This window comes from Patiria miniata, unplaced genomic scaffold (genome assembly GCF_015706575.1).
Source record: "Patiria miniata isolate m_02_andy unplaced genomic scaffold, ASM1570657v1 HiC_scaffold_24, whole genome shotgun sequence".
In the NCBI taxonomy this organism is placed as follows: Eukaryota; Metazoa; Echinodermata; class Asteroidea; order Valvatida; family Asterinidae; genus Patiria; species Patiria miniata.
In genome coordinates, this window is record NW_024037063.1 from 18,629,593 (window position 1) to 18,657,344 (window position 27,752).

The window sequence follows — 27,752 nt, forward strand, 5'->3', positions numbered from 1 at the left end:
TGCTTCCATTGTGAGACAGGGTTTAATTCACCTTGAGGGATCGAGTTTACAAGTGGGCCGGCTGATCAGAGTGTTTGTTTGCGATAAAGGCACGCATGTTTACTGTTTGTATTTGAATAAAGGTGCGTTTCAGGTGTAGTGTGTGCCAACATGTTAATACCATTACACTGTGGCCTTTTAGGAGTTATATCACACGACCTATCTGTAGTTTGTACCGCACCTTCGATGCATATACCGGTATATTAGCTCTGAAATACTTTGGATCCATGGAATAAGATTATAAGAATATTTCTTAATACATTGTACTCTTCTGTGGATGTAAGTACCAGTATAGTATGACATATTAAAGATCATAAGATCATATGCTTTTTGTGCATTTTTCTTTTCGTTTGAAGCAATAGAATTGCTCAAAATCTGAAGTAGCGTGCACAAATAACCTGTTGAAATTTCATGTCATTGGTTACCAGACTATACATTTTGAGAAAACAGAAAAAAAAAACTTGCACACAATTATTTGGGTCTTGTAACTAGATTCCATTGTTAACACTCGTAAAAAAGTGCACCTGCGGGCACGCTGGATTGAAACCATCAGCAATGGCTTCCAAATGATACCATTTCAGGCAAATAATTCACAGGGTATTTGATGCCAGTCCTATCTTCACTTTGAGCAATGTTTCTGACATTAAATCGGTACCGTAGGTACTTTTCCGAGTGACTGCATACGATCATACATGGATTTAAAGCTTGTGGCTTGAACTCTCTGCCTTCTTCCTTAAAATTATAACGGTGTTGCTATTTTACATTCCCTGTTACTTGTGACTAGACTTTGTGAGTTTTGATGATTCACAATGCAGTGCGCCACCAAGAGTTTGCCATGGAGAGTCAAGTTTTCAAGTTAACATTCGACAAAACACAGCCCATTTTGAATGAGTGTCAGTAGACAACTTGAGCTAATTTGTCGCAGATTGGGGCATAGCATTCTGCCGCCTTACAAAAAACACCATATTGATAAAAAGAAAAGGAAATGGCACACAGATACTTGAATCATACACTTGCGAAATTACTGACCCGAAAAAATAACAATTTCAAACGGACTTGTTGACAATCTCCCACAATGCACTGGGAAATATGAACTCCCCTTGGCAAACTCTTGATGGCGCACTGCATTGTGAATTAGCCGAATTGCTTTGTTATTGACTTATGGCTTCAATCTTAATTCATAATGTTTTTGGTCTATGCTGATTGTAGTTGGCTTTTATTGACTCGATATTTGATTTCTGTTTATTTTGTAGGTGAAAGAGCTCACTGAGTCTCTGGACACGGAGAAAAAACGACGGTCGTCCTACGAGGGGACCATCATCAAACTAAAGACAGTGGTCGATCGGAACAAAAAACTCATCGCTGGTTTTGAGGTTAGTTGTGAGTGCTGATTGAGTGGATCATGAGTTATGAGTAGGAGTAATAAATCAGTAGTTGATGAGAATTAGAAACTCATTGCTGGTCTTGAGGTGAGTTGTGAGTGTTGATCGAGTGGATCATGGGTTGTGAGTAGTGAGTAATGAATCAGAAGTTGATGAGAACCAGAAACTCATTGCTGGTTTAGAGGTGAGTTATGAGTGTTGATTGAGTAGATTATTAGTTGTGAGCATTGAGGAATGAATCTGGAACAAGAAACTCATTGGTGATTTAATGGTGAGGTATGAGTGTTGATTGAGTGGATCATGACTTTTGAGCAGTGAGTTTATGAATCATTGTGAAAAAAATGGTAGAGAGGAACAGAAAACTCACTGCTGGTCTCGATGTGAGTAATGAGTGTTGGTCAAGTGGATCTTGAGTTGTGAGTAGTGAGTAGTAAATCCTCATGAAAACTGTGGTATTCAGGAACAAGAAACTCATCGCTGGTTTAGAGGTGAGTTAAGAGTGTTGATCGAGTGTTTAATGAGTTGTGAGCAGTGAGTAATGAATCATGTATAAAACAGTGGTAGATGGGAACAAGCATCTCATTGTTGGTCTAATGGTGAGTTATAAGAGACCGATTGTATTGTGAGTTATGAGCAGTGAGTTATGATTCCTCGTTGTAAAAACTTGTGGTGAGTTATGAGTGATCAAATGGATCAGAAATTGTGAGCAATGAGTAGTTTACAAACGATTAGTAGGAACAAGAAACTCATTGTTGCTCTTGTGAGTGGCGAGTAATGAATCATCATTCTGAAACAGAGAATTTGAAGATTGTTTGAGTGTTAAGTTATGAGTATTGAATGAGTCCAAAATGAGTTTTGAGTGGTGAGTAATTATGACAGGGAAGAAAGGAAACATTTTCAAGATGATGCCGACAATTTTTTTCATCAAAACTGATTTAATTTGGCAGGATGAAAAGCAAACGTTAACCGAGGAGAAGTCAGCATTACAGATGCGCATCGGCTTCTTAGAGAAAGACCTACAGGAGCTAAAAGAACAAGAAAAGAGCCTTTTGAATCAAACTGTAAGTGCTGTCATTACATCTTATGATCTCTCTAAAAATCAAGTAGTATTGTAGTTTCGCCCAAGATCTGGATTCAGATTTTATTCCCTGAATGCAGCCCGAGTTTTGATGGACTTGAGATAAATCATAAGTAACTCGAATACAAAATTCAATCTAGAAATCTGATGGAATTGTTAATACAACAAAGACTAACCCATATGTCTGGCCCTCTAGTTGTTTTTTTTTATTAACTCGGCAGTTTGCAGCAAATTTATTCATTGTTTTTTGTATTTTATCTTCTAGAATTCCCTAAAATCAGAACAAACCATCATCCAACGACAGGAGAACGAGATCAAAAGCCTCCGGCAGGAAAACGAACAACAAGCGCTGAAGCTGCAACGAACAATGGTTTCCTTGGAAACCGAGAGGAGAAAATGTCTCGAGTTGGGCGAGAAGCTCACATCCACGGAAGAGAAATGGGAGCAGATAGTGCAAAGATACAAAGGGAATGAGAAGGACCTGACTAACAAGGTATGATTGAGAGGAAAAGAGGCGGGGGACCAGACCTGATTTTCATTATATTTTATTTTAATGATTGTGTTTACTGCTTTTATACTCTTTGATGTATATGTCATTCCTTTTATATTGAAAATTTTGATATATTTGTATTTTTTAAAAAATTATTTAATATCCTCTAAGCCTGTAACTGGTGGTTTTACACTGTTTAGCTGTTGATGAAATATATAAAAAATAACTTAAATGAATGAAAGAAATAAAATAACTCAAGTGAATAAAACAAATATAATAAATAAAATAAATAATATAAATAAAATAAATCAAGTAAATAAAATAAAACAAATAAAATATTTTAGATAAATGAAATAAATACATTTATTAATTTAGGTAACTAAATTAAATCAAATATTTAGTAACAAAATAAATGAAGGGGAGGGGTTTGTGGTGCTGAAGGGTGGGTGAGTGATGTAGTTTAGCAAAGAATTTAGTCATAAACATTTGGTTGAATTTAATTCATGGATTTTTTTTAAGGTATACAATTTGTTTGTTTCAGCTGGACAAACTAACGAGGGATCTTGACTTATCCAAGTCGGAGCTGGAAGCAAACCATCAGAGAATCCGTCAGATTCATCAGGAACATGGCAAAGTAAAAACATTCTCTTTGTTGTTTAAGAAACTTGATGTAAGGAAATATAGAATCAATCTAATTTGTGCTCGCTGAGTGTCCTCTTCATACCTATTAACTGATTGACTGCCGCTTTTGAGCTAGGCAGTGCTATTGTATAGGATTACCCTGTAACGTCAACGGATGGGCTAAATCTGGCTCATTGTGTAGACTTCCAGTGAATAGCCAATAAACAGAATTTTGTGCACTCTGGGACCAGCTTTACCAGGCTTGCCCTTTATCTCTGTGGTATTTGACAGTGCTGACATTGTCAGTACATTTACAAATAATTTTAATTTGAATGTAATTTTTTTTGTCAAAAAATTGCACACTCCACAAGTTCCCTATTGAGACATAGCAAAAAAGCATCATGAATTTCTGAGGCAAAGATCAGACCCAGGCCAACCCCCATAGGATTTGTATTGTATGTACATGTATAGCTGCTATTATCACAAGGCCATCAATCATCCTGTCACTAGGCCAGGTCTTGAAGCCTTGGGAAACAGGTGGTCCTCATCCTTTTATAGCTAGATGCATGTAGCCTCAAGCTGTTGTGTTGTGGGGGGGGGGGGGTGGTAAGGCAAGATGCAGGGAGATAAAAGTTGCGGTGCATCTGTCAGATGCCCTTTTTTATGATAACTTTTTTGTTGAAGGCAGTTCATTGTTCCCATCCTTTAAGCAGGTACTTAGAAAATACTTATTACATAAAACTCTAGTGGTCCATAATATTGATAGCTCAATGCAAATTTTAACCGGCGCGCTTTACGTGCAACTTTTGACCTATGCGGCACGCAGTTGCAGCTGGCATGTGTAAATCTTGGTCAAAGAGTTTGAAATATTTTCGGTGAAATGCAGTTTCCAATAATTGAATACTAAATTATCAGGGACAACTCTAAGCTGATACTTACACATTATATTATAAATAAGGCAGCAGTTTAGAGGAATTTTACAGCTAACGCTGTAAAATTTTAAACCGTCTTCAACATGCATCTCCTCCAATAGGTTACAATTCATTGCTATCTAATGTCTTGAAAAACCAAACAGCAAATGGAAGATGTAAAAAACGAATCTCAGATTCTGAAGGAGCAACTCAAGCAGGAGAAAGGTCTCTCTGACCAGGCCGACCGGCACAGAGAAACCATCAAAGAACTAGAAGGCATCGTCGATGAGCTCAAGAAAGACAGAGATGTCTTAGCAAGAGAACTTCAAATCATGATCGGTAAAGAGCAAAAACACAGAGAGTGGATGACGTCAATAGAAGCGGCTGCGGAGGAGACTAAGAGACTTGAGGCGCAGGTTAGATAATGGCATAAACCGAGTTAACCTCTGACCTGCCGTGAAGGATTAATGACACTAAACTACTGGTTAAAACTCTGCCACGTGCTGGTTAAGCACAGCGTGTTGCCAACTGAGTTAACCTCTGACCTGACTTGAAGGTGTGATGACACTAACTACCATTGAAATAACCGCCGAGTGCTGGTTATGCACAATGTGTGGCTAACCAATGTAACCTCTGACCTGCCTTGAAGGTTTAATGACACTAACTAGTGGTTAAAACTCTGCCCAGGCTGGTTAGCACAGCGTGTTACCAACTGAGTTAACCTCTGATCGGCCTTGAAGGTGCGATGACACTAACTATCGTTTAAACAACCGTGAAGTGCTGGTTATGTACAGGTTGGTTGCTAACTGATGTAACCTCTGACCTGCCTTGAAGGTTTAATGACACTAACTAGTGGTTAAAACTCTGCCCAGGCTGGTTATAGCACAGCGTGTTACCAACTGAGTTAACCACTGATCGGCCTTGAAGGTGCGATGACACTAACTACCATTTCCATAACCGCGAAGTGCTGGTTAGGCACAGGTTGGTTGCTAACTGATGTAATCTCTGACCTGCCTTGAAGGTTTAATGACACTAACTAGTGATTAAAACTCTGCCCAGGCTGGTTAACACAGCATGTTGCCAACTGAGTTTAACCTCTGACCGGCTGTGAAGGTGTGATGACACAAACTGCTACTTATAACTACATTTTGTACTGCCAAGTGCTGGTTAGGCATGGGTTCTTGCTAACTGATGTAACCTCTGACCTGCCGTGGAGGTATGATAACACTAACTTCTATTTTAACTACCACCAAGTGCTAGTTAAGTTAGTTAGGCACAACGTGTTGCTAACTGATTTAACTTCTGACCTTCACTGATGATATGCCACTTCAAGTAACTAGCACCAAATCTACTTACACATACAGGGTGTATCATTAAGTGCAATAGTCTCTTTACCAGAACTTACTACTAAAGGTTATACACTAACCACTAAAACTAGTTGCACGTGTTAGGGGCTATAATCTATGAGCCTGGAGTGAAAGACTACATTTTTTACCGACAGGTTTTAACAGCATGTCATTGCATGGAATTTTTTTATAGATTGTCTGAAGCTATAAGTCTAGAGTGAAAGACTAAATTCTCTGATGGCAGGTTTGCACAGTGTGATATTGCGTAGATTTTAAATTTGTTTAATTATTTTATTTTTTTATTTATTGATTTTTTTTCTAAGGTCATGATTTTATCGAACAAACAAACAAACAAACACCCCAAAAATTGTGCATATATTTTCTATGTTTTCTCACAATGTAAATAGTAACTACGGAGCTGAAACTTCAATACATTAGTCGTAATACATTCTTCTTATAATTTTGAGCAATTTTGTTGCTTCAAACGAATGCACAAAAAGGAAATGAAACCCTGTACCGTTACGTCACATTCAACTAAACCGATTTAAGATTTAGCCGTATCTGAACAAAAATTCTGAAAAAGAAGGTCGCTCACCTTTGAATCAGTGTTTGGCTATCCAACCGTCCATTGAAAGCATGTTTCTTCACTTGTAACAGTTGCGTTATTATAGCCACATTCACAGGAAAAAATAAAGATCTACATGTATAACATTGCAACGCCTGCTGTGAGCATTGTAAAAATACACGTGTGTATAAAATGAACCTGTGATAAGTGGATTTCTAATGAATATTTATTATATCAGTGCTACTATGGTAACCATGGTAACAAGTCCAGCAGGTGTTTTGGTCGGCAAACACTTCCTGTCTTTGATCAAAACACTGACACTTTCTCTTCATAAAACTGGCACCCACACACTTCTATTGACTTCACGACTATGCTACAGGTTTAGTAGCATTGAATAGTATGAAAATATTGACTGCTTCAAGTGGTGTAGTATTAAAACTGGCCTCCCGAGGTGATATTGGAGCATTTTGTGGAAAAAACTGAGGGAAATGGAATGCTCCATGGATCACCAAGGGAGGCTAGTAACAGTAGAAGTTAACCCTCCTGCTATTTAAACAGTCACAGACAGTCAGAATTTCCATCTGCTTCCCCTGCTATACTTTTAACACTGGTTAGTCACCAGCAGTCAGATCATATGTCAAGCAAGTACTGTGACTAGTCAAACTCGGTCAACAGATTAAGTAAAATGTAGTCTTACCGTCCTCTTTAACATATTTAATTCGTTTCTCCTGACGAATATGCAAACTGTGTTTTATTTTGAGTGAAAAATGCTATGTCTTTCTAGCATGGATGTTTTCAATCCTCTGAAAATATGCTTGTATTTTGGGTTGTGTCTGCGCCCATAAGGCAGAAACAGACTTGCCTGAATTATTGTCAAGTTGCAGATAATTCATTGAAATAATTCAACAATTTGTACATAATATGCCATAACTAACTATGGGTGGACTTTTTGTTGGATGTCTCATTCAACAGTGAACATCATTTGTGATCAGGCTAAATGAGTCATTTGTCGGGAACTTTCATTTGGAGATTCAGGCCAAAATGGGGCCACTTCATCACATCACTTCATCACATCTCTTGGTGTTCTGACATCCATAATTATTGAACTTGCTGGTACCAGCATGCGGTTTTCACAGCAGTAATGCTAAGATTGTGCTCTTTCCAAATCTGTGGAGAAAAAAAATGACCAGGGTCGACAAACGACTCACTTAGCTTGATCGCATCACATTTGTATTGCTAGAAAAAAAAACAATTTGAGAAACAAAATGTTTTTTTTGGGATAAGAGTCGAAAATATCATGGGGAGTGCCACTTTAAACTATTATCCAACACAAATGTGCTTCGTTTTTCAATATGAAATTAGTTGAAAATCCACCTTGCAAGTTTCCAAACTACCCCTTAATGAAATGAATGAACCCACCTCTTTAGCGCATGGGAACAATACGTGCAAATGTGCACACAGACTGGTTGCTGTAGTGGTTGCTATGGGTATACATTTAGAACTTCTTTTTTTTAGAAAAGGCAGCAGATGTATGGTCTTTTTGGCAGTGCTTGGCAAGACAGTAAAAACAGCAAACACCATGTGGCTCATTCTCGGCCAATCATGAGACAGGATCTGTGTGTGAGGTGTCAGAAAAATGATGTAAATTATTCTGACTCTACAGTCATTTGGCAAGACAGTAAAAACAGTGAATACAATGTGACTCACTCTCGGCCAATCATGAGACAGGATCTGTGTGTGAGGTGTCAGAAAACTGATGTAATTTATTCTGGCTCTACCGTCATTTCTGGTAAAGACGGTTGAAGGAAATTGTATTCATTTCCTCACTGTACAAAAGACTTGTCATCGTTTTGTTTGAAACAAATTTGAGATTTATTTCGCAGGTGAAAATTTGAAAGCGACAGTGCACTGAGACAGGTGGTGTGGCATTGTGCTTCCTTGCTTTTCTGTTATAATTTCCTGGGTTTTGTTACCATAGTACATAAATTTGAAGTGGACCGCTCGTGAGCTGCAGATGAAGTTAAGGAGTGCGGCTTTCATTTATAATTTACTCATCTTCTTCCCTGGTGATTTCTTGCGAGCGCCGATGTGATAGCATTTGGTTTCCAAAATCCAGCGGTTCGAGTTGTGAATTCATCGTCAGGGTTGTCGGAGTTGTTCACGCCTTTTTTGGCGGAATGTGATGCATGAATTGATTGGTTCGGCAAAGAGCAGTCGGAGGCGATGGTGTGGAGTTTAAATTATGAGGTGGGAGGATGGCAGACTCGTCATTAGATGACGAGGTTGTAGTCGATCGCTCGGAGGAGGGGACAGAATCGGAAGAACGGACTGGATTAGAAGAAGGAGTTGTTGAGGATAAGTCGATTGAGAATGAAGATGACGTTCTAGCGGGTGAGATAACTTCAACAGAAGAGGCAGCAGAAGAGAACGTTTCGGGAGAACAGGCAGGATTAGAAGAGAAAGTTGATGATCAGCCGATTGAAAATGATGATGTTCTAGCTGGTAAGATTACTTCAGAAGAAGTAGAAGATACGATTGATTCAGAAGAACAGGCAGTATTAGAAGAGCAAGTTGAGGAGCAGTCGATTGAGAATAAAGATAATGTTCTAGCTGGTACGATTACTTCAGCTGAAGAAGTAGAACACATTGTTTCTGGAGAACAGACGGGCTTAGAAGAAAAAGTTGACGAGGATCAGTTTGTCGAGAATAAAGATGATATTCCAACTGGGAAGATTACTTCAACAGAAGAGACAGCAGAAAAGATTGTTTTGGGAGAACAGACTGGATTAGAAGAGAAAGTTGTTGAGGATCAGTCGTTTGAGAACGAAGATGGTGTTTCAGAAAAAAAGATTGTGTCAACGGACGAGGCAGCATTAGATGAAGAACCTGTGTTAAGAGAAGATTTTGAATTTAAAGAAAACATTGAGGATCAGTCTGAAGAAGAAGAAGATGATGTTCCAGTTGATAAGAAATCTTCAGAGGAACATGCAGCAATAGGGGAAAACGCAGCGGCAGCGGAACATTCTGAATTAGAAAAGAAAACTGGTGAGGAACCATCTGTTGGAGAAGACAAGAGCATTCTTGTGAAGGGAAGTGTTTCTGAGGTACAGTCACCAATAGAGGAAACAATTACATCTGGGGAACAGACCGTCTTGAAGGAGACAGTTTCTGACAATAAGTCCATAGAAGAATTTCCAGTTGAGAATATTGTGTCTGAAGCAACAGCTTCTGTAGAAGAACCGGCATCAGGAAAAGGTGAAAATGTTTCAGAGGAGCACCCTGTTGAGCAGTTTGTATTGAATGAACAATTTAAGGACCAATATCTCGGCAAAGAAGGAAACATTTCTCTGGAAAAAGTTGCGGTTGAGGGAGAAAGTGTTTCAGTTGAAGACATTTCTGAAGAACACATTTCTGAGGAGCTAACTGATGTGAAGGAATGCCAACCAACAGTGTTGGAGCAAAATTCAGACGCAAAATCTCAAAAACAATCTCCTTTTGAAAGCTCGGATTTGGAAGAAAAACCTGGTGCAGAATTCGTCCCAAATTTGGAAGAAAAATGTGTTTCTGGAAAAGATACTGGCGTTTGCTCATTGGAAAATAATGCTTTGAATAAGCAAATTATTTTGGAAGATAGTGACATTTTGAAAGAAGACTTAAACTCGGATTTGGGGAAAGATAAAGAAATTGGGGGAAAAACAGGCGAAGTATCCAAGGAAGAGGCTACTGTTGATGAAAGAAAGAACATTGTTGAAGACGTGGCATTAAACGGAAAGACTATTTCGGGACAAAAGGTTACAGAAGAACACGCTGTAACTAACAAGGAGGAAATTGTGGACAAAGAGGTTGTCGAAGAGAAGGCTGCTTCGGAAAGAAATTCTTTGGAACAAGCTAAAGGTTTAAACCGACTGAGTGCCACTGAGAAAGATACCAATTCAATTTCGGACCTAAAAGAGAAAGGTTTTGGAGAACAGAGATTAACACAGAAGGGAGATTTTGGGGAAGAAGCTTTGAAGGAAAATCTTGGCGTGGAGGCAACTGATTCAAAACAAACTGGTCACTCAGAGAAACTGACCGCTTCAGATAAAGGTACTGCATCTAAGGAAAAGGTGTCTGCGCAAGTGAAGTTCACTTCAGGGGAAACTCGTTTTCGGGAGGAAAACACTGCATTTGGTGAACCGACGAGTCACAGAGAAAATACTTCGTGTGTTCATGCATTGGCTGAGCGGACCATTCTGGAGAAACTTACATCATTGTTAGAACAGGTTTGACATTTGAAATTTTGAAAACCTCTTCATTGCAAAGATTGGGGACAAAAGAAACACAGCCAGAATGGCAAGTTATTAATTTCCACTGAAATTAATTAATGCTGTTCCCTAACGTTTTCCATTGAATTTCAATTTTTGCACTCTTCCCGAGTCTGTTTTAATCCTTGTATTTGAATTGGAAGACTGCAGTGGTTTAACATTTCGATACAGTGTCTTTTAACACAATTATAGTTTTGTTGTCCAGTGGTTAAAGGGAAAATACAACATTTGCAAACATCAAAAAACGAAATGATCACATTACCACGAAATACCTTACTGAATTGTTAGGGACGGACAGTCTGAAGCATCCTTTAAAATCGTGGTTCCTGGTGGGCTGACATTTTCAAGACAAACTGTATTTTTCTACAATTGCCTCTGTCCACCCAGGAGTAAAAATGGGTACATGTGAAGGTAGAGACCAGATTGTGCTGATCTTGAGCTGCTGCAGAAAACTGTACATGGCTTCAAACACTGACAGGAAACATGATGCTTGTGTTCTTGGGCGAGACACTTTACTACAATTGCTTCTCTCCTAGAAGTATAAATGGATACCTTAAGGGTATAGACCATATTGCAACGAGTTTGCTTTACTGCAAAGAAAATTGTATATGGCTTCAAACACTGATAGGAAACATGTTGCTGGTGTTCTTGGGCAAGACACTTTATTACAATCGCCTCCCTCCACCCAGGAGTATACATGGGTACCTGTGATTGTGCTGATCTCAAGCTGCTGCAGAAAACTTTTCTCATGACCTGATGAATAGGTGGTAATGGTGTGAAGTGTTCTGGTCTAAAGTGCCATATAAGTGCCTTTTTGACTTTTTTTATTCATTAATTTATGTTTTGTAGCTGGAGAACAGTGTGATGAAACAAAGCAGTCTTGTGGAGGAACTCAGTGAAGAAAAAAGGAGAAGTCAAAGTAAGTCCCCCCCCCCCCCCAAAAAAAAAAAAATCTGGGGGTAGATTTCACTTCAACTTTGTCCCTTAAAGTTGTCAGAACGGATGTATGAAATAGTCATGAAATTTAAAATAGGGTTTTGTCAGTTGAAAAGTATTTATATGAGTTAATATTTTACATTTTTAAGCAGCATTTGTCTTGGACACTGCAGGGTTTTTTCATTTGTCTTAGAGTATGTGATTTGTGTTTTAAAAGCTTATTAGAAAACTTTTTTGGTAAAAATTTCTGATTATTTACAATTATTTACAAAATTTCTGATTATTTAAAATTAACTAGACATAAACTTTTGTGTGTGTTTTACTCAACTTTTGTATTAAGAGGAGTGCTGCTCACATTCATTATGCTCAGCAATGTGCAGTTGTGACCGAGGCTCTATGCTTTCTATAACCAGATTTTTTTTGGCAACACAATTTGTGTTAACGAGAGTTAATAAAATATTTTTGTTGATAGAATTACAAGACCAGCTGAATTTTAGCCAAGAAACATTGAAGATTGCAGAGGAGTCTACCGATCATCTCAAGGAGAGTATTGGACGCAAGTCAGCTGAGCTGGTCAAGCAATACGATTGGTCAAAGGAGAGTCAGGTGAGTTGGTCAAGCAATGTGACTGGTCAAATGAGAGTCAGGTGATTTTGTCAAGCAATACGATTGGTCAAAGGAGAGTCAGGTGAGTTGGCCAAGCGTTAGATTGGTCAAAGGAGAATCATGTGATTTTGTCAAGCAATATGATTGGTCGAGGGGGACTCATTGCTAAACTTGAAATCTTCCTTGTTTTCTAGATGAAACTTGAGAGCAAGGTGAAGTCGCTTGAGAGAGAGTTGGACGAGGCGAGGTCGGGGACGCAGCGAGACAAGACGGAGGTTTCTTGGAAACTGGAGAGAGAAGAGAAGAGAGTGAAGGAGCTGGAAGACATGCTCGCAGAGAAGAAAGAGGTAAGATGATGAAGCATAAGAAGGTTTCACAGATAACTTGTGTCCATCACAAGAACCTTGTGATCCATCGCAAGAACCTTGTGATCCATCACAGACATCTTGTGATTCATCGCAAGCATCTTGTGATCCATCGCAAGCATCTTGTGATCCATCGCAAGCATCTTGTGATCCATCGCAAGCATCTTGTGATTCATCGCAAGCATCTTATGATCCATCACAAGCATTTTATGATCCATCACAAGCACCTTCTGATCCATCGCAAGCATCTTGTGATCCATAACAGATACCTTGTGATCAATCACAAGCACCTTCTGATCCATCACAAGTACTATCGTGAATAAAACATTGGTGTGTGATATGACATATTTTTTTTTTTTTTTTAAGGAATTGGCCGAAGTACGACGTGAATCAGGGAGGTTGTTGCTGAATCAAAGCCGAGCTGAGGAGAGAGTTCAAGAAGAAGCAAGATTCAGGACGGATGTAGAACAAAGGAATAAAGTCCTGGAAGAAGAAATGACCAAGGTATAGCGGGAAGCACACCCTGATATTTCCGGCCTCACTTGCTGCGAGCGGGTCGCAGACAGATATTTCCGGCCTCGCTCGTTACGTGTTTAATCATCATCCCCTTGAATATTCCGCAACACCTTTGCGTGTCTGTCTGTCTGTCGTGCTGGCTGTCTGTCTGTCTGTGTATACACGCCATTTGCCATGAACTGGTTAAGAGTACGGACAGTAAATCTTTAAACTGAAAGGAAGTGTCCTATTTTTATTGGCTACAGGTGAAAATAGGAAGCCTGGATTTAGCCACTTCCATAGCCACATAAGTAATTGCTAGCCATAGTTATGTAATTCGAATGCGGCTTCAATTTATGTTGATCGTAGTTTTTTTTATAAGATTGCATTTGCGTCAGGGAAATGTAAATTTTACATTAGGTTTTGCCCTTGGCCATAGTATTTTTATAAAAGTGTTTTCAAGGGCTTGCAAGATCAAATTCACAAGGTCACGCAGGTGGGACTCGAACCCACGACCTCCTGCTTACTAGTGTAGACGTCTTACCACTTGACCACTGAGCTGGCCAGGTTAGGTTGTCGATCCTCGGATTGTTTCAGAAAGTTAAGTTGTTCCTGCTGGTCTGTAAGTTTGTTGGTGTTATTTTCAGCAATGGACACAGCTGAAGGACCTGATGGCCAGACTAACATCCAGTGAATCCGCCAAACAGGAACTAGAAGCACAGCTTGAGAAGGTGGGTATACGCATTGTGCATTGTTGCTAGAGGGCGCTATTCCCTTGCCTGTCTAACCGTAGACATCTTAAAAAGCGTAGACTTGACATTTTTATGGTTTAATGTTCTCTGACTACAAAACGCCGTGTCCTGTAACCGCCATGTTACGCGAACGCTCCTTTTGATCTTAAAATACGAACGTCATGTGACTTCCCTTGCGCAGTGGATGGTTCCAAGAACGCAGCAGTTTGTGGTCAGAACAGTCCGGTGAATGTCAGGATTACATTTTTTTGTTAAGATGTCTTACATGTCTAACATCATTCTGAAATAACTGGGAATATAAAGGTATTAAATACTAATTCTCTTTTTATTCAAATGTCTTTCTCATAACTTCAGATGTTCTTTCTGAGGAATAGGTTTCAATTAATTGCAATGTACATTTAAATGTCAATGATTTTATTCAAACTATTTTTAAGTGTGCATGTGGTATCTGCATTCATTTTGCTTCTTGCTTTCTGAAAACATGTATAATGTCATTTCCAATTCAGTCAATTCAGTTAATTTATAGTTAATTATTATCAAAATGCTCACTTAGATTAAAGATCGTAATGGTGTAAACACCCCGTGAAATCATACCATCTGGCTTGCTGTCATTTAGAAGAAATCAAGAAATGCAGGTGATTTCCAACGATCAGTCAATTGACCGATCGTTAGAAATAAAGAGTGCTATAGACGAAATTGTGTTTCGTGATCAAAAGGTTGTGCATAGTTTTTCACTGTTTTCTCAAGGTGTAATACCCACTGAGCTGAAACTTTAATAGGTTAGGTTTTGAACATTCTTCTTTAGATTTTGAGTGGTGTTATTATTGGAAACGAACAAAATTCATGAAAAGCAAATGTTCCTATATGCCTTTAATTCTCTTACTAATTCATATGCATGATAGATTCTGACACGGTTTTCTCTGAGTAACTGCATGTATTTCAGAAACTCACTGAATTTTTAACCCTGCTTCTAACCATCAATAACGCAGTCATAACCTTTGACCTTTAGCAAACTAACGAGACGCGACAACGCTACAGCGAGATACAGCAGGTGCAGGCTGAAACCAACGCAACCACAAGCACGCTCAGTGTGGTGCAGCAACGAGCGCAGGCCGCCGAACGCAAGGTGCTGGTCATTAACTCATTGCAATGACTAACTTAACTAATCTGATAATCACAGAGTATGTTAACCATTAGTATATGAATATGCTTAGTATATGCATGACTTCTATCGCCCTACTGACTTTTTGTCTAGAATAAGTATGGTGTAGTTGTAAAATTAATTAAGCTGTAACAGCATCCATATCTTTAACCCATTATTACCCTCTACCGGCCCAAACTGCCTTGCCTGTTTCTCATGCACCGCCCCAAACTATCCAAGCACTCTTTACTTTTATGGATTCATCATGAAATGTCATACAATGTCATACAATGTCATATAATGTCATACAATGTCATACAATGTCATACAATGTCATGTCATACAATGTCATGTCATACAATGTCATACAATGTCATGTCATACAATGTCATACAATGTCATGTCATACAATGTCATACAATGTCATGTCATACAATGTCATACAATGTAGTACAGGTGCTGATGGGCTTATCTAACTTGCTTGAGAGTATTCTAGATGTTTTTCTTATCCTGTCCGACAGTGACTTGGTCACATGACCGTCATGTGACTTCTTTTCAATTTTGAATGTAGATTCCAGAGTTGCAGCAACAGCTTGATGAGAAGTCGCTTCGCTTACAGGCCACCGAGGCTCAGCTTAGAGACTTGACAGCCACTAAGATAGACCTGCGGACTTGTAAGGACGATATCAACAGATTGAAGGCACAGCTGCACGAAGAAAGGATTGAAAAGTAAGCTATGAAATATATTATCCTCACTCTTGAAATTTTTTTTTTTTTTCCCGCACAAATTTTGACCTTCATATGATTTATTTTTACATAAAAAACAGCTTTTGCATTGCTTTTGCACACAGATCTGCCCTTGGTGTAGACCGGTTCCCAGTGCCTCTATTACCAATCTTGATAGTGGTGGAACCCTCTTTCAGCAAAACAAAAACATTTCACATCCATGGACAGAACTTTAAAACGGTGGTTGTGTTCAAAATTCCGTAACTTAAAAAGTACATGAGTGATTTGAATGATTCTTGTATTAAAGAAAGCTTATTAATTGGGCTTTCATATCCTAGATTTTGAAAGTGCTACTAGCAGAACTTTATTCAGAAAATGGTCCTGCCATTTGGGTTTCCTTTTTGTTTTACTCACGCTGTATAGATGTTTATTGTTACAATATGATAAACCATTACTACTTGGCTGTAAAATGTACGTTTGTATGCTCTCAATCAAAATTGCATTAACTCTGATAACATTGTTAACATTTTCAGAATAATTAATTTAATCATTCTTCTTGGCTTTTAGGTCATTATTGAACCAACAACTTGAAGATGCCAAGCAACAAGCGGCTGCATGCATCGATCGCGAAGAAAGACTACGACATGAAAACGCTGACATGAAACACAGATTGCTAGAAACTCAGAGTAGACTGTATGCAACAGAAGACAAGTCCAAGTCTGTTGAAGATATGGTAAGTCATTCAGAGACTGTGGGGGCGGGGTTTAGAACAAGCCCCGCGTCTTATTAGCATACCAAAGTAGACAAGTCCAAGTCTGTTGAAGATATGGTAAGTCATTCAGAGACTGTGGGGCGGGGTTTAGATCGAGCCCCGCCCCTCATTAGCATACCAAAGTAGACAAGTCTGTGTCTGTTGAAGATATGGAGTCAGTGAGAGACTGGGGGGTGGGATTTAGATCAAGCCCCACCCCTCTTTAGCATACAAAAGTAGACAAGTTGAAGATAATTATGGTAAGTCAATGAGAAACTGTGGGGGGGGGGGGGGGGTTAGATCAAGCCCCGCCCCTCATTAGCATGCCAAAGTAGACAAGTCTGTGTTTGTTGTAGATAGGGTAAGTCGATGAGAGACTTTTTGGGGCGGCATTTAGATCAATCCCTGCCCCTCATTAGCATACAAAAGTAGATAAGTCTGTGTTTGTTGGAGATGTGGTAAGTCCATGAGAGACTCTGGAGGCGGGATTTAGTCAAGCTCTGCCCCTCATTAACATACCAAGATTACTGGAAGCATAAAACAAGCTGTATGCCATAGAAGAAAAGTCTGTTAATCGGTGGAAGATATGATGAAGTCAATGAGAGAGTCTAGAGGCGGGATTTAAATCAAGCCCTGCCCCTCATTAGTACCAAGATTGCTGGAAACATGAAAAAGCTACATGCTACATTAGACAAGTCCAAGGCTGTTGAAGATCTTTTATGCAAATAAACGACTTCAGGGGTGGGATTAAAATTAAGCCTCGCCATGTAACAATTCCATTTTGGGATTATAAATAAACATGTATCCAACGTTATTGAAGCAAGTTGACATGTTGCTACAATTCAAAATGTTCGCTTTTACAGTCTTCAATTTTTAGATTCAAATAAAGGTACTAAACCGCTTTAATAAACAAGATTTTTTTAGTGTTGTGTATCAAGATAATGGGCCTTTGTTCATTCAAAATTATGGCCCATTAATATCTTGTTTTGTTCATTTTGTAGCACTCGTTAGCGGAGCAAGGCAAGAAATCCCTGTTTGATCAAGTGTCCTCACTGCAGCAGGAAGTCCAACGTCTTCAGACGGAACTCGTGCAGACGTCGCAACGACTCGACGCACAGATCAACAAATACGACGAACATAAGTTGCATCATAAAAACAAGATACAGCAAGCTAGGTAAGAGTAAAGTACAGACAGTGAATCATTTTCTTTCGCCTCTAAGGCATATAGGTTCACTTGCATTTATGCCAAAATAACCTACCAAGTTATTATCAAAAAAGCTTACTTGGATTAAAGATCGTACTGGTACTAAACACCCCGTGAAATTATTCAATCTGGCTTGCTATCATTTAGAAGAAATCAAGAAGTGTAGGTGATTTCCAATGATCTGTCGATTGAATGGCTTTTGGAAATACAGATTGCTATTGACGAAATTGTGTTTCGTGATCAAACGGTTGTGTATGGTTATTCACTGTTTTGTCGAAAACTGTAATATCCACTGAGCTGAAATTTCAACAGGTTAGGTTCGAACATTCGTCTTTAGATTTTGAGTGGTGTTATTATTGGAAACGAACAAAATGCATGAAAAGTAAGTGATCCTGCTTTTAATCATTGCAAACTTGTACAAAATCCATTTATTGGCTATTTACTTAAATCCTTTTGAACAGGGAGATTTTTACAAGGCACAAGACAGTCTTAGCCGACAGCTTGATGAAGTTACAGCAGGATCTGAATACAACGAACGCCGAGTTGCAGAAAGAACAGAACAACCGCGAGAACTTGCAGAAGAAACACGACAGCTTGTTAGAAGAACATCGCAAACTCCTTGCCACGTAAGAAATGCTATAAAATTCCCGAAATGTATTCCGCTTTGAAATTTCTTGATGTCTGTCTTTCTTTAATAATAAAAAAAAAAGGCAAGCGTAGTTGAGCTTGTCCCAACGGACACTAAATTGTGTTCAATTGATTCAGAATAGCTTTTCACAGGAGGTCTTTATGTGACACAATGGTCCGGATTCATAATAATATCGTATTAGTGTCGCGCTTATATAGAGCTTTGTACCATTGAAGGTTTTAAAGCCTTTCACAGTTATTACCCCTGTTCATCAGGCCATGAGACCATTTTTTACTGCAGCAGCTCGAGATCAGCGCAATCTGGTCTCTACCTTCACAGGTACCCATTGATACTCCTGGGTGAAAAGAGGCGATTTGAGTAAAGTGTCTTGCCCAAGAACAAAAGCGCTGTGTTTCCCCGCCAGGGTTTGTACCGTGGCACACGAATAGAACACCGTAACCATTGGACCGAGGTTCTCTACAAGTGACAGTCAGTCCAACCTCCACGTACGTCAGTGAAATATGACACCAGTGTCAACTTGGTCTGAGCGTGCGCACATAAATTATGATAATGGCCACCCGAAATCCCGCGGGAGAACGCTGTACGCACGCGTTTGTGACGTCACTACGCAAAAACGCGCACGAACTTTCCACGCGTAAAAACGAACCTCAAAAGTTCTGCTTTATCATTCCAAAAATGTTTTTTTCCAGCAAATTTGCCTTGGCTGACCTAGTAGTCCATTAATTATTGTAATTTTTCCATTTTATGAGAACTGAGCTAATATTTTTTGCACTCAACCAGAAGTTGATCTCGTTCGCGTATTTCACGCTTTTCATGAGAAGCTTGCGTGTAATTGTATAGGGAACTTACCTGCGTGCTAAAGCATAGGCAGATTCACGAGTGTTTAAGCAGTTCCGTGAAATTTTTTATTGTTGCACCTGGTAGACTGTTAAATTACAAGATAATCCATTATTTATGAAAAGTAGCAATGGTATTCAGTAGACCTATTCCTTATTTAAATTATTATAATTATTTCATTGAATTTTCTCTTTCCATCCCTTTCTTTTTGAAAGCCCTAGTTTCAATTTCAGTTTTAAACACCGACCAGTTTTAGTGTTTTGCTTTTTGTTCTTTCAACAAAATAATTTGTTAAAAAAAACACTTTTATTCGAAAATCACTAGAATGAAAAATTAAATCCTTGCTGCAATCCTAATTTCGAATCCAATATAACAGCCGATGTTACTAGACCCAAGCATTTTTGTCTTATAACCATACTGCAATTTTTGTTCACTACATGTATACTGCAATATCAATTAAATCAGGAGATATTTTGTCTAAATAAACAATTAAAGTCTCTAGTTTCGCATTGGCTTGATGATACATGTACTTGGTTGTCAGCAGAAGCCATGTAATTCTATTCTAAGACTAAGTCGGTAAACTTACTTTTGATTTCTTCTGACTACTTCTGAGTACATTTGTTAATGGTTACATTTCTGTGTAATGCATGTCTAGTCTCCATTATTAAAATAATTAAAAATCTTTAAAGTATATTAAATAAAAGGATTTTTTTAATTCAGTTCAAGTCTGGCCATAGTTTTATTCTTCACAGAGTTCTTCATCATGTCTCGTAATGTAGATTCCAAGGTCTGCATCGTCATCAGAAGGAACGACAATCAAAACATCTCCATTTACAGCTGCAAAAAAAATGGAAAAGGAAATAAAGCAAGATTAAAAAATGCAAAACGCAACATTAAAAAGTCTAAAAAATATATGACACAAAAATACATTGGAAGAAGGAATAGCCAAGTCATAATCACAAAATTTAATTTGAAATTGAACCAGTTTTCATATTTAATGCACATAACCAAATCCCTGTTTACCCGCATATTACACCCAAAACTCGACTCCAAAGCGGTGCCTGTCACAAGCGATGTTTGTGGTGGGGTTTCGAGCTCGAACTCCCGGCACGGGTGGCCGGCGATGACCGCGTGATGCCGCCGAATGGTGTCAGATTTCTTCCCACGAGCATGACGAGTGCGGGCATGCAATGCCTGCCATGTCCTTTATAACGTGGTGTGAATGGAGATCGGAGGTTTCTTGACTTCGACGAGACATAAGCAGTACAGAATCTTCGTTTTTACTGCAAGATTCAGCATTTTGGAACTCGTTTAGCAGCTTCCCAGTGTGCATTTCTTGATGCTCAACGCGTGTCACATGCGTTTTCAAGCCGAAATGTCGCCAAAAATGTGATATTCAAGGACGAAAATTCACGAAAAAAAAAATATTAGCTCGGTTCCCACATAGAAAACAATGAAGATTACACCCTCGTTCACTACTTTTCAGAAGTTAAAATTCCGTAAAAAAAACACTTTTAGAAATATGCCCTTTTTTGATGAGATATCAAGAAAAAAGTTAAATTTTCATGCAAAATCATCCCAAAATTCAAACTTGGATAAAATTAGTTTACAAAATGATATTTTCATAATTTAAAAAGTATTTATCATTTTGATGAAGCCTCCTTACCAACCGGGGTGCTTAGAAACCGTCAGAGGCGATGTCATCGCTGATATGGGGTGGTTTAATTGGTGAGTTTTCGCGCTGATAAATAAATGAATATTCATGAACCGATAATTAGGAGCACGTACGCGCGCGTACGCCCGCCATTTTTAAAAAAATACGCGCACGCGCAAACCGTTTTGCGCGGAATAAGATACGTGCCTCGTCCCCAACCTTGTTTCCAATAGTAAGCCCTGGATAGGAAACTTTCTTCCTGTATCTTGATTCGATACTGCAATTGGCTAGTAATGGATTTATATCGTGTACTTTGTGTTTTTATTTCCAACATGCATTACGTGTTTTCATGATCATTGTAAAAAAAATACTCCTTTCCTTGCAATTTGCTCATATTAATATGAAATGTCATACTGCATATTGGCGGGATAAGATTTTCAGATTTTTAATTCAAAAACAATCGTGATTTCGTACTCACGGCGCGATGAATTGATTCTATTTTTACCCCAGACACTGCATACAAAAACAGACGCTAATGTAACACACAGGCAGGCACCAGATTATTCCTCATTTGCATACTTGTTCAAAAATCTTGCACATGCAAATGGTCCAATACCAGGGTGAGAGAGCAGGTAGTGGTGGGCACGTACTGCTCGACACCCTGGGGACGAGGTTGCAGCCAGCTCAGGTCATGTCAGGTCAGCTCAGGTCAGGTCAGGTCAGGTCGGGTCGGGTCAGGTATTTAGAGGACACAAGGCTGGCCCTCTGGGACCAGCAAAAATGATATAATAGATTTTTTTTTTATTATTTGTTTTATGAGGGTGTTTCATTTTCTGTTTTTTTGTTTTGTTGTATCTCCAGACATTCCGATACAGAGGAGGCGGTCCGAGACCAGAACCGCAACGTCAGCACCATGGACTACCGAGTCAAGTACTTGGAACGAGAAAACGGCGTCCTGCAAAACCGCATCGACACGCTGAGCAGACAACGGGTCGCCATGGAAAAACTCATCAGGGAATACCGGCTGGAAAAACAGAAACAGGTGAGAAATAACAGATGTTAGTTGCTATGGCGATTGGTAATGGCTGCTATGGAAATTGTAGCTGTTGCTATGGTTGTTGCTATGGGCTGAATGAATGTAGCTATTGTACAGTGTAATTGTGCCGTCTAATTCTTTGGCTTTCTACTTGGTTTTTGCCTTTTAACGTAAAATTCATGAAAATACTGCCCAAATTTTCTGCTGTATTAATCGGTAGTGCTGCTGTTTTATTAGAGGAGCTGTATGTGAAATATACAGATATCTGCTTGTAAGTGTACCTTTTTTAGCAATTCGCGATTTAATTTTCTTTTCCAATTTTTGGCCTTATTTTATCCTTATGGCATTTTAAACCCTGTACCATATTTTTTTCTTAAGAGCATTTGCATCTTAAAGCCATGTAGGATCATTGCCTTATCCAGAAAAGTACCAGCTACGTTAATGACAGAAACCTTTCACAAAGTGAAGATAGGACTGGTATCAAATACCCTGTGAAAATATTCTGCCTGAAATGGTATCGTTTGAAAATAAACATTCATTGAAGATGGTTTGAAAAAGTGTGCCTGTGGGCACATTTCTTTATACAGCCTTCATGAGTCAGTCTGTGATGTTGTTTGAAGTTGGTCAGCAAGTGTCGATCAGTAATAAAGATCACGGTCAATGCTTACCGCCTGAATAAGAATTGTGTCCCGATTGCTGATTTAGGGATTGTATACTCTGGAAATTTACGAGGTGAAAACAAATTGTGCATAGATTTTCTGTTTTTGTCAAAATGTGTAGTATCTACTGAACTGTAACTACAACACTTTTGTTGTTCAACGTTCTTCCTATTTTTAGTAATTTTGTCGCTTCGAGCAAGAAAAGCAAATGGTCCTACATGCCTTTATGCATTGCCTTATTTAGTTTCTTTAATTTTGCACACAGTAATGCTTTGCATTTGTTCCCTTCGTGTCAATATTTAAGTTGCTTTTTTTTCTTGCTTCCTTTTGCTTCTTGTCTGTGACCTGCTTTGCTACCCTGTCTGTCACCCTATGCGCCTGTCTGTCTGTCTGTGCATCTGGCTGGGTGTCTGTCTGTAGGAGATTGACAAGTCGTTGTTAGTGTCGTCTTCTGGAGGAGTTATGTTTCCTTCGTCGCCACTTAGTACATTAAATTCCACCGTTCCTAAAACCACCTTAACCAGTGGTCTTGGGTTGTCGCAAAGGTAAGTAAGGGTGTGCATTTTAAAACAAAATTTAAGTATTCAATTATTACAACTTCAACTTGATCGAATATTCAAATATTCAATTTCAAAATGCACTGATCAAGTGAAACATGTGCAAGCTTGAACTAGCTTGAACTAATCGGGATTTGCATGCGCCTGCGATGACGAATATTGGCAAAGAGCTTATTAAAATAATACAAAGAAATAGGCAGCTGAATGGCTGACATTTAACCGATTTTAAAGAAGAAATTTGACCCAATTTTCCTCACGGAAGCTCACACATCATGTGTGAAAGTGGCCTTCAACAAAATGGTGGCATTTGATGAACAATAAAACCATGCAACTTAAAAACACATTGAAGACATTTTTTATCATCGAGACCGCTTAATTTTTTTTCCAAATATTTGAATAAAAAAAAAATGCTATGCTGATATTCCACTGATCGAGCATTCAAATATGTGTTATATTTTTGCAAACAAGAAGATGATGATTGAAAAGCATTGGTGAGGTATTGTGCACATTAAGAATGCAATTAGATGTGTGTTCTTCACGCCATATGCATAAAAACAGAAATTACATTTTTGCTCAAAAATAAGGCCTATTTTGAATATATTTGTTCGCATTTCTTTGCAGCCCGAGCTACATTTCAACCCATGACCTCCGCAACACCAACAACGGTCACTCACTGCGATCCAGTCTGCCGGGAACGAGGACATCAGGGTACGGTCACAGTCCCACCAATCGAGAGTTGTTACGGAGTCCGGAATTGAGTAATACGCAGAGCTCGGATGAGTCCTGAGTCATTCTTCATCTCGCATGAGTCATTGTCATGATATGAGTTATGGTTACTGGCCACTGGTAGCCCTACAAACCGCGAGTTACATGTATTACGGAGTCTAAGTTGAGTAACATGCAGAGCCTAGATGAGTCCTGAGTAATTTATTCTCTTGTGAGTCATCGTCAGGATATGAGCGCAATGGTCACTTGCCACTCGTAGTCCTACAAACCGCGAGTTATTACAGAGTCTAAGTTGAGTAACATGCAGAGCTCGGATGAGTCCTGAGTAATTTTTTCTCTCATGAGTCACAGTCATGATATGAGCTCACTGGTTACTCGCCACTCGTATTCCTAAAAACCGCGAGTTATCACGTAGCCCAGCATTGAGTAATACACAGAACTCAGATGAATCTTTTGTAACTGTTCATCACTCATGAGTCAGTGTCATCATGTGGGCTCAATGGTTACTCACTACTCATAGTTGTACAAACTGTTGAGTTATACATGATTCCAAAGTTGAGTAATACACAGAACTCGGAAGAGAAACTGTCATGATACAAGCACTGTGGTTACTCACTACTCATAGTTATGCAAACCGTGAGTTATTACAGAGTCAAAATTTGAGTACTACACAGCTCAGATGAGTCTTGAGTAATTAATCATCTTGCACAAGTCAGTGTAATGTGAATTGTATTGTTACTCACTATTCGTAGTTCCACAAACAGTGAGATATTACGGAGTTCGGAAACGAGTTATATACAGAGTCCAGGTTGATTAGAGTAACTGTTCATCTCTCATGAGTCAGTGTTATTGAGCTCACTGATTACTCACTACTCAGTCTAAAAACTTGAGGTATTACAAAGTCCAGAATTGAGTAAAACACGAACTCATGAGACTGAGCCATTCTTCATCCTACATGAGTCAGTGTTGTATAAGCTCCATGGTTACTCACTACTCATTCCAATCCTGAGTAACATTCTTTAATGAGTCACTGTCATGATATGAGTGCTACGGTTACTCGCTACTCGTCTGACAACGACTACGAGTAGGATAGTACTGAGTCACAAAGAACTCGGATGAATTCTGAGTAACTTTATTTTCTCATGAGTCATTGTCACTGGTTACTCATAATTCAGTTATTATGTAGCTCAGAATTGAGTAATTCTCATGATTCAATTCAATAAAATGGCGTGTTTAAGCAATAAAATCCTTCACTCAAATGTAAATTATACAGTATTCAATATTTTGAAGAGTAATTGTTTTAATATGAAAAATGACCATCAAATGGCTGATATTTGTACTGAGTTTTAAGTGCCTAGTATCGAGTTGAGTACTAAGTGTGCCTACAGACATTTTAAAGTTGGAATATTGTATCTTGTATTTTTCTGTAAGCGTAATTCATAGAAAAGTGTGTGTGTTATTGAAACCTTACAAATAAAGAATAATAACTAAGGGTGTGCATCGGAACCGGTTTTAATACCCGAGTACCCGACCGCTGATGTCAGGAACCGGTTCCAGATTATGGGATCGGGTACCAGTAACCAACTTTACAACTCAGTAACTTCTCAGACAATGAAAAAGAAAGGTTTTGAATGTCATTTATGGGAATTTTCAAAAATACAAACCAGGCTACATGGAAAACTGAAACAGTTTCTCATTTTTGTGCATTTTAACGCGCGACAGATGACGCTCGCAAAAATTGCAGTTTACACCGTAAAGCTATACAGCCTTTTAGACAACTTCCGGGATTTGAATTTTAGGGTTTGGGTTTCTTTTACGGATATCCGGATATCCGTGTGTTACTTCAATCGGGTACCCGGTTCCCATAATACCCGGAAATGCACACCACTAATAATAATAGAGTGCTATTATTTAATTTAGAGTGTTTTGTGTGTGTTTTTATGAAAAGTATGTTTTTAAGCTGTTGTTCATATGCTGTGATGTGGTTCGAGTCATATGACCAATGTATAATATTTATATTTATATGTGTGCTACTTTTTTTTACTTATTGCGTGTAATACTCGATGTGTTCTATGAAATGTACTACGCTGAATTTTCACGCAGAAAACTTCGTTTCGTGAATCTTAAAGTTTCCTTTTTGTTATGTTTAAGTTTTTGGACAGATATAATTAGTCATAATCAACTATGATGCACAAAAAATATGCAAGAATTGTGAACCTTACTTGAGGCTCATTTAAAGTGGTTAAATTTAGTTCATCCGGTTTTGTTTTTTACCGATTGAGTAACAAATTGAGGAATTTGTATGCACGTAACAATACAATGCAAACATGTCTAGAAGTGTCATATTGTTGAGGATGCCATTTTAGGTATAAACATACAGGAATCCAAGGGTATATTGCTGTTAATTGTCATGCTGCCACATTTCAAAAATTACATTTTTACAATTTTTAATTTGTAAATTTTGATGTAAAGTTACTAAACTGCTTCAGTAAAGAAAGAAGTACTTGTCTGTACCTAGATGTTAAAGCGCCCCCGTTTGCTGAAAAATATGATGTATAGACGCGTTGCGTGTGTATCGGAGGGTTTTCCAAGTTATATCAATTTTAGGCCAAAAACAAAAATAAGTCGGTCTCTGGTCAGCGCGCGCGTCGATTTTAATCATGCGCGTCGATCTTTTTTTTTTTCCAAAATGTTCCGCGGTAGCTCCAACAGCGCCCTCTATTTCAGCACCTCAATTTTTTTTACCAAAGGGCACCAAGGAATGGGAAATTGCACCAAGGCAAATGATCGAAAGCACCAAGGCAAATGATCGAAAGCACCAAGGCAAATGATCGAAAGCACCAAGGCAAATTATGGAGGACACCAATGTACATGAGGACACCAAAAAAGCAAAATAGTACCCACCTTGTCTGTACAATCCAAGCTTGAAGAAAAAAAAAAAAGCCGCGTGGCCGCGTCAATTCCGGAACTTTGGTCTGACCAGAAACCGAATATTTTTTTTTTTTTGCCTTACAGTGAATGCATAAAAGCTTTACTCATGCCTGACCAAGCAATACTAAACCACTGCCCTCCGACTCTGACTCCAATGCAAAGGGTCTATTTATCGGCTTTCAGTAAATAGAGGGCGCTATTCTGGTCTAATGCATCAGCCTGTTGCATTTAACAGAAACTACAGTGACCAAAAGCATAAAGGCTGAAATATAGAACATTATGGAATCGAGTTTTTTGTAATTCCCTCGATATTTTCAACTGAAACGTTTCTCAGGTTTTTGACCATTTTTGTATGGCATTTTTTTTTACTAAATATACTGAAAGATTAGTTACTTTTGTGCCAAAGTTGTAGATACATGTAGAACTTTGATGTGCCTTTTTCAAACCATTTGTTCCTGTATGTGTTTCATGTACAACGTCATTAACTTAATTTAAATGCATTAACTTCATTAAGTTAATGTTATTAATATGAAGGGAGAATTTATCAATACATTGATATTTGCAATGCATTCTGGGTATAGATTACAAACAAACCAGGCAATTTGTGCACAAAACATATGAGGCAGTAAACCGGTTAAAACTTTCATTTGATACTTCTTGTTATAATATTATGCATGTTTGAGTAATCATATTTTGACACATTATTGCACCAGTTACTTGAAATATAATTATTTCAAAAAAAAATTAATTCTGATTTAAGAATTTTTGGAGGAATTTTTTTTTGGATATCATTTACTTTTTTAAATATGACCCTGACACTTGAAGAACAAATATTGGCCAACCAGAATCAAGCTCTGGTGACTGGTGACTGGTACCTTTGAAAACAAATTCAAAATGAACTCTTTTTTATTTTTAAAGTTTTAAAATTCTGATTTAAGAATTTTTGGAGGAATTTTTTTTGGGATATCATTTACATTTTAAATATGACCCT

The 27,752-nt window shown here is 38.5% G+C and overlaps 1 protein-coding gene across 4 annotated transcripts in view; it reads left to right on the forward strand.

The window, feature by feature from the left end:
- LOC119732632 (myosin-10-like) overlaps positions 1–26,445 on the forward strand; it is a 66,020-nt gene extending 39,575 nt beyond the window's left edge. For 2 of the 4 annotated variants that reach the window (XM_038206249.1, XM_038206250.1), the window contains 18 exons: positions 1,293–1,412; positions 2,369–2,482; positions 2,765–2,992; positions 3,531–3,623; positions 4,686–4,937; positions 11,586–11,655; positions 12,145–12,278; positions 12,473–12,625; positions 13,010–13,147; positions 13,786–13,869; positions 14,900–15,016; positions 15,603–15,760; positions 16,325–16,490; positions 17,510–17,682; positions 18,174–18,338; positions 21,714–21,894; positions 22,968–23,092; positions 23,726–26,445. In XM_038206249.1, coding sequence (XP_038062177.1) covers positions 1,293–1,412; positions 2,369–2,482; positions 2,765–2,992; positions 3,531–3,623; positions 4,686–4,937; positions 11,586–11,655; positions 12,145–12,278; positions 12,473–12,625; positions 13,010–13,147; positions 13,786–13,869; positions 14,900–15,016; positions 15,603–15,760; positions 16,325–16,490; positions 17,510–17,682; positions 18,174–18,338; positions 21,714–21,894; positions 22,968–23,092; positions 23,726–23,891 — 2,637 coding nt within the window. In that variant the 3' untranslated portion in view covers positions 23,892–26,445. The remainder of the gene's footprint in view (positions 1–1,292; positions 1,413–2,368; positions 2,483–2,764; positions 2,993–3,530; positions 3,624–4,685; positions 4,938–11,585; positions 11,656–12,144; positions 12,279–12,472; positions 12,626–13,009; positions 13,148–13,785; positions 13,870–14,899; positions 15,017–15,602; positions 15,761–16,324; positions 16,491–17,509; positions 17,683–18,173; positions 18,339–21,713; positions 21,895–22,967; positions 23,093–23,725) is intronic. The other 2 variants (XM_038206251.1, XM_038206252.1) reach the window with 2 other exon arrangements.
- The last annotated feature ends 1,307 nt before the right edge of the window (positions 26,446–27,752 follow it).